Source organism: Coregonus clupeaformis, chromosome 19, assembly GCF_020615455.1.
Source record: "Coregonus clupeaformis isolate EN_2021a chromosome 19, ASM2061545v1, whole genome shotgun sequence".
Taxonomy (NCBI): domain Eukaryota; kingdom Metazoa; phylum Chordata; class Actinopteri; order Salmoniformes; family Salmonidae; genus Coregonus; species Coregonus clupeaformis.
In genome coordinates this window covers 34,207,149-34,219,587 of record NC_059210.1, presented here as the reverse complement: position 1 = coordinate 34,219,587, position 12,439 = coordinate 34,207,149, and the positions used below count along the sequence as shown (strand labels likewise).

Sequence of the window (12,439 nt, the reverse complement as noted above, 5' to 3'; positions counted from 1 at the left end):
CAGTTTATTTCTGTATTTTGAAAATGCATCACCGTTAATGGCTGTAATGACAGGCTACATTTGCGCACTGATTGTGCGCGCGTGCATGTACGTGCACAGGGGGTCGCAAATTTTGAAACACTTTTTGGGGGTCGCGGGTCAAAAAGTTTGAGGACCACTGAGCTATCTAACAGATTTTTGATTTGCTGTAGAGCTAGCAACAGGATCGGGAGGCAGCACAAATGTCAAATTGTAGGGGGAGAGGATTGCCATAAATAAATATGCAGCACCAAAAATTGTTTGATCAAGAATATTAACTGTTTACTTTGCAAGCTCACCAGCAATGGGACATCAAGCAACAATTACTAGCATAGGCCTACTGGTCTTTTGTTATGTCAAAATTGCTTGAAATGTATAATATACTTATGAAGCTTGCATTTTGAATTAGTTGTTGAAATTAATTATGACTCAATCATGTTGTAGACAAAATAATGAAAACGGCTGGTAGCCTCCATAAGTAGACACAGATTTGTATCAATAAGTAGACACAGATTTGTATCAATAAGTAGACACAGATTTGTATCAATAAGTAGACACAGATTTGTGTCAATAAGTAGACACAGATTTGTAGTTGAAAAAGTCATTGCATGTGTAGATTTTTTTTACTTGACTTGAGACTTTACTTGAAAAAACTTGTGACTCTACTGGACTTTTTCTTAGAATGCAGAACTTGGACTTGACTCGACCAGTTCTACTTGGGAGTCGTATTGAGACTTGAACCTTGTGGCTTAAGACTTGCTTGTTACTCGAATAATAGTGACTTGGTCCCAACTCTGCTAAACCAGTACAGCCCATCTTGGCTCAAATTGTCTTGGCTCAGTGGTGTGAAAAGGGAGGCTTAGTTCTGAACTTCAAAGATAGTGCTTTATTTGTATCTACATGGTAGAAGTAATAACATTTATATCATATTGAATGTTATGGGGCAATGCATGCTGGGCTAATCTACAGACTATGTAGTAAGGGAGTGGCTGGCCTGAAAAATATAGGGGGACAGATATGAGATGAGGGGAGCTTCAGGGCCTTGTCCAATTCAAAGCGGGTACAATTCCAATGAACCTGTATAGGCCTTTTCCCAGTTATTACCCCTTTTCCCAGTTATTACCAATATCTAATTATCACACAGAGACAGTTATTATAGCAGGCATAAAGAGTTTAAAAAACGACTTTACCATATTTACAAAAAAGGGATGCAGTGCATTCACAGCCTTTCTATTTGGTTGAAATAAAGGTTCTCTGGCGCCATCTTCTGGAGAGGTGCATCCACTACAAAGGTGCATCCACTTCCGTTTTTCAGCGAACAAGGAAGGACGTGTACAGAAATGAATGATGCTGAGGACACCGACGCAGCATCCACCTGACCCTATGTGTTGAGTTTTTTTGTGTAATTTAGTTGCCTTTTTGGACATTTCCCTACAAAAGCAACCGTGCGGCTGTAACAATGTCGATGTCAACATTTCAAAAGGTTACGCTCGTGTCTTGTCTCGTGCTCTGCGTTGCTCTTCTGCTTCCGAAAATGCTGCTAGGCGGAGGAAAGAAGGGTGCACAGACCGAGGGTAAGGTTTACGCTCTAAAAATGATAAATATTCTAGCTAACTATTATAGATTCGTGCGTAGGCTTACCTTTCCTTGCATTTAACACATTTTATTTTTACTGCACATTGTCGTTTATTTCTGGTTTATCTTTGAATAATACCAGCTACATCCCTACAGAGGGCGCTATCATTACCGTGGACGAGTGGTGGGTCAGCTGTTTGTTCACCCGCACCCGACCGCATCCGCAAATATAGAACATGCGCTACAGGCTACAGTCAAAGACAGCGGAACGATTTTTAACTGGGTGCAGGATTTTTTTTGCCTGATTTAGACATGTTTCTGCTTATAATTTCCAACATTTTGGTAGGGAATTTGTTAGTCAACTTGTCTATAATTAGATAGCCTACATGCAGCTTCTCTTCTGTAATTATATGTTGCCCTAGAAGACTAAATAAACTCTTGCTCAACAGAATAATGTCATAAATCAATAGAATGAACGCTTCAATCTAGTTGACATTGGTAAAGTGTTCTCTGTCATCTTCTTTCACGGAGCAAAGACGTTTAGGGACCGGGGAGAAAATGCAATAACTCTGGAAAAGTTTTTCTGTGCAACATTTCCAAATTACATCAGTTTGACCAGTTGTAAGGAAATAGAAACATTTGGCGATTGGCGTGTAGGCTATTTGGCTCATGTACAGTTCAGCCCTAAAGTTTAGGCGTATGCACCAATGCCAGATAGCCTAAAATAATGAAAGAAAAACCTAAATGTAGCCTATAGATAAAAATTGCACAAGAATGATACATTTATGGATTTTTTATGGTATTGTCTCTTTATTCAACCCGCCCGCCACCCACCGCCCTTCATCCACACAATATTTAATTACCCTAAACCCGTCCACCCCGCATTAGCAACAGCAGGGCTACCAACTCACCGTCGTCCAGTGTATCCATTGTGTTAATTCCAGTATATCACAGTATCGGGTTCATCTACCTCATTTGCTGTGCAGGTTCAGGACGGTTTCCTCCCATGGTGCACCGGCAGATGGCTCCGGACAGTCAGGGCCAGAGGGCTGCTGGGTCCACCAGGGCACACAACACCGAAGCTATCGCCAGGGCTAAGGGGGGTGGGGGCACAGGGGTAGGGACCGGGGGCAAGTCCAATCTGGCAGGGCAGATCATCCCCATCTACGGCTTTGGGATCCTACTTTACATCCTCTACATCCTGTTTAAGGTGCGATGTTGTGGGGTTGACATAGGATACATATATACATACACACACAAACACACACACACAATAGGGATGAGCATTTGAAAGAATGTGTGTTCCAGTACTCTCATGAAAATGAGTACTCGCATGTTAGCGTTTTAAATGTGCAACGGGGCTGAAGGCAAAAAGTTTGCATGCAAAAATTTATCGGATACAAACCTTGAATCAAGTACTCTGGCCAAGCCCTAACGTGCACATACTAGGAAGACACGCATGCACACACAGTCCATTGTATCCTATTCTCACAGAAACGGTCCAAATCGGATGCCCATTTATATATGATGTGTGTTGTATGTTCAAAAGACACAAGGTTTAAATCCTTGAATCCTATTGTGTTGAAGATAATGTTTTTTTTCCTCTTCTCCAAAGATAACCTCAAAGGGGAAGAGTGCTGTACCAACTGAGCCCAGATTTCCCTCAGTGAGAGCAGAGAACCGGAAGAGAAAGATCAGTGAGTTAAACTGTAATCTCACAATTCTTAAATCATTCCTCTTCAAGAATCAGTCAGATTGATAATTCTATACAAAGAAACAGCAACAGTAATTTAAATAGTTTCTCTCAAAAACATACAATCAAATAGCTTAGCTTCACTTCAGACAATGCCAACCTGAAAAGTCTTAACCGACCCTCTCTCCTCCTCTCGCTCTCGCTCTCCCTCTCCCTAGCGGACTTTGAGCTGACTCAGCTACAGGATAAGCTGAGGGAGACCGAGATGGTGATGGAGAGGATTGTGTCCAAAGCCAGCTACAGTCCTGAAAGGTTTGTTGTTTACCTGGCCGAAGTCTTGCTCCTTGAACCTCTCTCATTTGTTCTCCCTTCTGTCTCTCTTTGTATACCAAAGAACACACAGTTGAATTCGGAAGTTTACATACACTTTGGTTGGAGTCATTCAAACTCATTTTTCAACCACTCCACACATTTCTTGTTAACAAACTATAGTTTTGGCAAGTTGGTTAGGACATCTACTTTGTGCATGACACAAGTAATTTTTCCAACAATTGTTTACAGACAGATTATTTCACTTATAATTCACTGTATCACAATTCCAGTGGGTCAGAAGTTTACATACACTAAGTTGACTGTGCCTTTAAACAGCTTGGAAAATTCCAGAAAATGTCATGGCTTTAGAAGCTTCTGATATGCTAATTGACATAATTTGAGTCAATTGGAGGTGTACCTGTAGATGTATTTCAAGGCCTACCTTCAAACTCAGTGCCTCTTTGCTTGACATCATGGGAAAATCAAAAGAAATCAGCCAAGACCTCCACAAGTCTGGGTCATCCTTGGGAGCAATTTCCAAACACCTGAAGGTACCACGTTCATCTGTACAAACAATATGCAAGCATAAACACCATGGGACCACGCAGCCGTCATACCGCTCAGGAAGGAGACGCGTTCTGTCTCCTAGAGATGAACATACTTTGGTGTGAAAATCAATCCCAGAACAACAGCAAAGGACCTTGTGAAGATGCTGGAGGAAACAGGTACAAAAATATCTATATCCACAGTAAAAGGAGTCCTATATCGACATAACCTGAAAGGCCGCTCAGCAAGGAAGAAGCCACTGCTCCAAAACCGCCATAAAAAAGACAGACTACGGTTTGCAACTGCACATGGGGACAAAGATCGTACTTTCTAGAGAAATATATTCTGGTCTGATGAAACAAAAATAGAACTGTTTGGCCATAATGACCATCATTATGTTTGGAGGAAAAAGGGAGTTGCTTGCAAGCCGAAAAACACCATCCCAACCGTGAAGCATGGGGCTGGCAGCATCATGCTGTGGGGGTGCTTTGCTGCAGGAGGGACTGGTGCACTTCACAAAATAGATGGCATCATGAGGAAGGAAAATTATGTGGATATATTGAAGCAACATCTCAAGACATCAGTCAGGAAGTTAAAGCTTGGTCGCAATTGGGTCTTCCAAATGGACAATGACCCCAAGCATACTTCCAAACTTGTGGCGAAATGGCTTGAGGACAACAAAGTCAAGGAATTGGAGTGGCCATCACAAAGCCCTGACCTCAATCCTATAGAAAATGTGTGGGCAGAACTGAAAAAGCGTGTGCGAGCAAGGAGGCCTACAAACCTGACTCAGTTACACCAGCTCTGTCAGGAGGAATGGGCCAAAATTCACTCAACTTATTGTGGAAGGCTACCCGAAACATTTGACCCAAATTAAACAATTTAAAGGCAATGCTACCAAATACTAATTGAGTGTATGTAAACTTCTGACCCACTGGGAATGTGATGAAAGAAATAAAAGCTGAAATAAATAATTCTCTCTACTATTATTCTGACATTTCACATTCTTAAAGTGGTGATCCTAACTGACCTAAGACAGGGAATTTTTACTAGGATTAAATGTCAGGAATTGTGAAAAACTGAGTTTAAATGTATTTGGCTAAGGTGTATGTAAACTTCAGACTTCAACATGTAACAAAAAAAGAAAATCTGGGTCGCTTTCTTTTCCCACCTTACACCCTTTCTGCCGGCCAATGTGTATATATATATATATATATATATATATATATACAGGTAAAAGTCAGTAAATTAGAATATTTTGAAAAACTTGATTTATTTCAGTAATTGCATTCAAAAGGTGTAACTTGTACATTATATTTATTCATTGCACACAGACTGATGCATTCAAATGTTTATTTCATTTAATTTTGATGATTTGAAGTGGCAACAAATGAAAATCCAAAATTCCGTGTGTCACAAAATTAGAATATTGTGTAAGGGTTACATTTTGAAGACACCTGGTGCCACAAACTAATCAGCTGATTAACTCAAAACACCTGCAAAGGGCTTTAAATGGTCTCTCAGTCCAGTTCTGAAGCCTACACAAACATGGGGAAGACTTCAGATTTGACAGCTGTCCAAAAGGCGACCATCGACACATTGCACAAGGAGGGAAAGACACAAAAGGTTATTGCAGAAGAGGGCTGGCTGTTCTCAGAGCTCTGTGTCCAAACACATTAATAGAGAGGCAAAGGGAAGGAAAAACTGTGGTCAGAAAAAAGTGTACAAGCGATAGGGATCACCGCGCCCTAGTCAAGATTGTGAAAAAAAACCCATTCAAAAATGTGGGGGAGATTCACAAGGAGTGGACAGCTGCTGGAGTCAGGGCTTCAAGATCCACCACCAAGAGACGCTTGAAAGACATGGGTTTCAACTGCCGCATACCTCGTGTCAAGCCACTGTTGACCAAGAAACAGCGGGAAAAGCGTCTCACCTGGGCTAAGGAAAAAAAGAGCTGGACTGCTGCTGAGTGGTCTAAAGTCATGTTTTCTGACGAAAGCTAAATTTTGCATTTCCTTTGGAAATCGAGGTCCCAGAGTCTGGAGGAAGACAGGAGAGGCACAGGATCCACGTTGCCTGAAGTCTAGTGTAAAGTTTCCACCATCAGTGATGGTTTGGGGTGCCATGTCATCTGCTGGTGTCGGTCCACTCTGTTTCCTGAGATCCAGGGTCAACGCAGCCGTCTACCAGCAAGTTTTAGAGCACTTCATGCTTCCTGCTGCTGACCTGCTCTATGGAGATGGAGATTTCAGGTTCCAACAGGACTTGGCGCCTGCACACAGCGCAAAATCTACCCGTGCCTGGTTTACGGACCATGGTATTTCTGTTCTAAATTGGCCAGCCAACTCCCTGACCTTAGCCCCATAGAAAATCTGTGGGGTATTGTGAAAGGAAGATGCAGAATGCCAGACCCAACAACGCAGAAGAGTTGAAGGCCACTATCAGAGCAACCTGGGCTCTCATAACACCTGAGCAGTGCCAGAAACTCATCGACTCCATGCCACGCCGCATTAATGCAGTAATTGAGGCAAAAGGAGCTCCAACCAAGTATTGAGTATTGTACATGCTCATATTTTTCATTTCATACTTTTCAGTTGGCCAACATTTCTAAAAAATCCCTATTTTGTATTAGCCTTAAGTAATATTCTAATTTTTGTGACACACGGAATTTTGGATTTTCATTTGTTGCCACTTCAAATCATCAAAATTAAATGAAATAAACATTTGAATGCATCAGTCTGTGTGCAATGAATAAATATAATGTACAAGTTACACCTTTTGAATGCAATTACTGAAATAAATCAAGTTTTTCAAAATATTCTAATTTACTGACTTTTACCTGTATATATATATATATATATATATATATATACAGTGAGGGAAAAAAGTATTTGATCCCCTGCTGATTTTGTACGTTTGCCCACTGACAAAGAAATGATCAGTCTATAATTTTAATGTTCATTGGCAAACTTCAGACGGGCCTGTATATGTGCTTTCTTGAGCAGGGGGACCTTGCGGGCGCTGCAGGATTTCAGTCCTTCATGGCGTAGTGTGTTACCAATTATTTTCTTGGTGACTATGGTCCCAGCTGACTTGAGATCATTGACAAGATCCTCCTGTGTAGTTCTGGGCTGATTCCTCACTCTTCTCATGATCATTGCAACTCCACGAGGTGAGATCTTGCATGGAGCCCCAGGCCGATGGAGATTGACAGTTATTTTGTGTTTCTTCCATTTGCGAATAATCGCACCAACTGTTGTCACCTTCTCACCAAGCTGCTTGGCGATGGTCTTGTAGCCCATTCAAGCCTTGTGTAGGTCTACAATCTTGTCCCTGACATCCTTGGAGAGCTCTTTGGTCTTGGCCATGGTGGAGAGTTTGGAATCTGATTGATTGATTGCTTCTGTGGACAGGTGTCTTTTATACAGGTAACAAGCTGAGATTAGGAGCACTCCCTTTTAGAGTGTGCTCCTAATCTCAGCTCGTTACCCATATAAAAGACACCTGGGAGCCAGAAATTTTCTGATTGAGAGGGTGTCAAATACTTATTTCCCTCATTAAAATGCAAATCAATTTATAACATTTTTGACATGCGTTTTTGTGGATTTTGTTGTTGTTATTCTGTCTCTCACTGTTCAAATAAACCTACCATTAAAATTATAGACTGATCATTTCTTTGTCAGTGGGCAAACGTACAAAATCAGCAGGGTATCAAATACGTTTTTTCCCTCACTGTGTATGTATATACAGTGGGGGAAAAAAGTATTTAGTCAGCCACCAATTGTGCAAGTTCTCCCACTTAAAAAGATGAGAGGCCTGTAATTTTCATCATAGGTACACGTCAACTATGACAGACAAAATGAGAAAAAAAAATCCAGAAATTCACATTGTAGGATTTTTTATGAATTTATTTGCAAATTATGGTGGAAAATAAGTATTTGGTCAATAACAAAAGTTTCTCAATACTTTGTTATATACCCTTTGTTGGCAATGACACAGGTCAAACGTTTTCTGTAAGTCTTCACAAGGTTTTCACACACTGTTGCTGGTATTTTGGCCCATTCCTCCATGCAGATCTCCTCTAGAGCAGTGATGTTTTGGGGCTGTCGCTGGGCAACACGGACTTTCAACTCCCTCCAAAGATTTTCTATGGCATTGAGATCTGGAGACTGGCTAAGCCACTCCAGGACCTTGAAATGCTTCTTACGGCTCACTCCTTCGTTGCCCGGCGGTGTGTTTGGGATCATTGTCATGCTGAAAGACCCAGCCACGTTTCATCTTCAATGCCCTTGCTGATGGAAGGAGGTTTTCACTCAAAATCTCACGATACACGGCCCCATTCATTCTTTCCTTTACACGGATCAGTCATCCTGGTCCCTTTGCAGAAAAAACAGCCCCAAAGCATGATGTTTCCACCCCCATGCTTCATAGTAGGTATAGTGTTCTTTGGATGCAACTCGGCATTCTTTGTCCTCCAAACACGACGAGTTGAGTTTTTACCAAAAAAGTTATCTTTTGGTTTCATCTGACCATATGACATTCTCCCAATCCTCTTCTGGATCATCCAAATGCACTCTAGCAAACTTCAGACGGGGCCTGGACATGTACTGGCTTAAGCAGGGGGACACGTCTTGCACTGCAGGATTTGAGTCCCTGCCGGCGTAGTGTGTTACTGATGGTAGGCTTTGTTACTTTGGTCCCAGCTCTCTGCAGGTCATTCACTAGGTCCCCCCGTGTGGTTCTGGGATTTTTGCTCACTGTTCTTGTGATCATTTTGACCCCACGGGGTGAGATCTTGCGTGGAGCCCCAGATCGAGGGGAGATTATCAGTGGTCTTGTATGTCTTCCATTTCCTAATAATTGCTCCCACAGTTGATTTCTTCAAACCAAGCTGCTTACCTATTGCAGATTCAGTCTTCCCAGCCTGGTGCAGGTCTACAATTTTGTTTCTGGTGTCCTTTGACAGCTCTTTGGTCTTGGCCATAGTGGAGTTTGGAGTGTGACTGTTTGAGGTTGTGGACAGGTGTCTTTTATACTGATAACAAGTTCAAACAGGTGCCATTAATACAGGTAACGAGTGGAGGACAGAGGAGCCTCTTAAATAAGAAGTTACAGGTCTGTGAGAGCCAGAAATCTTGCTTGTTTGTAGATGACCAAATACTTATTTTCCACCATAATTTGCAAGTAAATTCATTAAAAATCCTACAATGTGATTTTCTGGATTTTTTTTCCTCAATTTGTCTGTCATAGTTGACGTGTACCTATGATGAAAATTACAGGCCTCTCTCATCTTTTTAAGTGGGAGAACTTGCACAATTGGTGGCTGACTAAATACTTTTTTCCCCCACTGTATATATACATATATATACACACTGCTCAAAAAAATAAAGGGAACACTTAAACAACACAATGTAACTCCAAGTCAATCACACTTCTATGAAATCAAACTGTCCACTCAGGAAGCAACACTGATTGACAATACATTTCACATGCTGTTGTGCAAATGGAATAGACAACAGGTGGAAATTATAGGCAATTAGCAAGACACCCCCAATAAAGGACTGGTTTTGCAGGTGGTGACCACAGACCACTTCTCAGTTCCTATGCTTCCTGGCTGATGTTTTGGTCACTTTTGAATTCTGGCGGTGCTTTCACTCTAGTGGTAGCATGAGACGGAGTCTACAACCCACACAAGTGGCTCAGGTAGTGCAGCTCATCCAGGATGACACATCAATGCGAGCTGTGGCAAGAAGGTTTGCTGTGTCTGTCAACGTAGTGTCCAGAGCATTGGCGGTGGGTTAGTCATGGTGTGGGGTGGCATTTCTTTGGGGGGCCGCACAGCCCTCCATGTGCTCACCAGAGGTAGCCTGACTGCCATTAGGTACCGAGATGAGATCCTCAGACCCCTTGTGAGACCATATGCTGGTGCGGTTGGCCCTGGGTTCCTCCTAATGCAAGACAATGCTAGACCTCATGTGGCTGGAGTGTGTCAGCAGTTCCTGCAAGAGGAAGGCATTGATGCTATGGACTGGCCCGCCCGTTTCCCAGACCTGAATCCAATTGAGCACATCTGGGACATCATGTCTCGCTCCATCCACCAACGCCACGTTGCACCACAGAATGTCCAGGAGTTGGCGGATGCTTTAGTCCAGGTCTGGGAGGAGATCCCTCAGGAGACCATCCGCCACCTCATCAGGAGCATGCCCAGGCGTTGTAGGGTGGTCATACAGGCACGTGGAGGCCACACACACTACTGAGCCTCATTTTGACTTGTTTTAAGGACATTACATCAAAGTTGGATCAGCCTGTAGTGTGGTTTTCCACTTTAATTTTGAGGGTGACTCCAAATCCAGATCTCCATGGGTTGATACATTTGATTTCCATTGATAATTTGTGTGATTTATTTCATTCATTCAGATCTAGGATGTGTTATTTTAGTGTTCCCTTTATTTTTTTGAGCAGTGTATATAAATTATATACATATATATATTTTTTGGTGGTCTGTTTTTCTCTTAAGATTTTGGAAATTCTCCCATGACCCCATTTTCATCAGGCACGACCCCTAGTTTGGGAATCGCTACCCTAAGCATACTGACCTATGGTGTGTGCTGCTCTCTCTGCAGGGTGACAGGGGTGAGTGCCGACCAGGAGGAGAGACTGCTTCTCCAGCTGAGAGAGATCACGCGGGTGATGCAGGAGGGCCGCCTGGTGGAGGGGGTCGCTCCCGCAGAGATGGGGGCCCAACACTATGAAGGTACACTGGGATTTAACCCCTTTCTGTGCCTTTTTCCTGTACCCCACCATACCAATATGGGAATTCTTTCTAAACAACACTTCAATTGTGCTTCTTTAAAATGGTCTTAAAAGTCTCTTTTATGACATCATTCAAGACATATATGTTATCCCCATTCAACAATATGGAGATATACAAGGTTCTGGTGTAACATACAGTAGGGTTTAGTGCCTCTGAGGGCTGTATGGAAACATAATAATATACTGTTTATGTATCCATTGTTGAATTAGGTTTCCCTGAGGATCCCCATCCATGCTGGGAAGAGCCCTTCTGTGGATACGACAATACCCAGGCGACCAGCACCGAGGAGCAGCCAGAGAGGACCGACGAGTGTGGGGCTGACCAGAAGGAGAGTGGGGCTTACCAGGAGAAGGGTGGGGCTTACCAGGAGGCGGGTAGGGCTGACCAGGAACGCTGGGCTGACCAGGATAAGGGTGGGTCTGACCAGGAAGAGGGTGTGGCAAATGAGGAGGAGAGTGGGGTTGACCAGGAAGAGGGCAGGGCTGACCAGAAGGAGGGTGCGGCTGAGGATGATGTAGGTGTAGCTGAGGCAGGGGCTGATTTGAATACTGATGATGAGGGAGGTGCTAATTTGGCCACTGGGAATGAGGAAGGTGGGGCTAAGTGTGATGTGGGTGGGACTGAGGTGGAGAAAGAAGGAATGTACAGTGAGGAGGGTGGGGCCATTGACAAGCTAGGTGTGGCTGATAAAGACAGGGGCGGTGCAGAGGAGGAGCTTGAGTTTACACTGAAGATGTCCGTGTTGGAGCGAGAGGAAAAGGACAGTGTTAACCTGTCAACGGAGATGTCAACTAGCCGTTTTCGCGTTAGAAGGAAAAGGAACAAGAAGCAGAAGAAATGACCAAAAGGAAACAAAATTAATTGACTTCCTTAAATTCCTTCCCATACTTCGGAAAGAGGAGTGCGCCCTACAAACTTGTGTCTGGCTATGCCTGTCTAGCAACATTTCTTCCTAGCCTCCAACGCTTCCAAACAGGATGGGCCGTAGCATGAAGGTTGGCAGTTATCCAGTCTGTAAAAGAGTAGAGGAGCAAAAAGCTCCACCCAAGAAAGATAGTATCCCTTCCTCTCTTGCTAAGTGACAGTCTGAAGCAGAAGTCATACCCACAGTATTGTACCAGTGCCTGGTTCAGATGTCCACTGTCGCATAATAGCTTTGGCACAATGTGCATTACAGTAAACTGAATGATTTGGATTGCACTGTGCTCCTACTGTCACACTGTCTTTATTCACATCTGGGCTTGAGAGGATGCTTTTTGTCCTCTTAGTGCAATAAACCGTAATTAGAATAAATGGGATTGATCTTATTTCATGGCTATAATGCAACAAGTTATTGAAAAAGCATTCACTTTTATACACTATTTATTCACTATATACACACCTGTATGTAAGTGTTACAAAACTGCTGTGGAATCTCACAAATAAAACACTGGTTTGACAACAACCTTGTCTCAAGTATGTGACAAAAACAACACGAATGG

General features: G+C 42.9%; 1 protein-coding gene across 1 annotated transcript; it reads left to right on the top strand.

The window, feature by feature from the left end:
* Positions 1–1,336: 1,336 nt before the first annotated feature.
* On the top strand, positions 1,337–12,402 carry LOC121532068 (protein RIC-3-like). Its single transcript, XM_041837737.1, has 6 exons — positions 1,337–1,592; positions 2,580–2,803; positions 3,209–3,290; positions 3,505–3,598; positions 10,768–10,898; positions 11,168–12,402. The coding sequence occupies exons 1-6, from the start codon at positions 1,478–1,480 to the stop codon at positions 11,797–11,799; spliced, it is 1,278 nt and encodes a 425-aa protein (XP_041693671.1). The 5' UTR covers positions 1,337–1,477; the 3' UTR covers positions 11,800–12,402.
* The last annotated feature ends 37 nt before the right edge of the window (positions 12,403–12,439 follow it).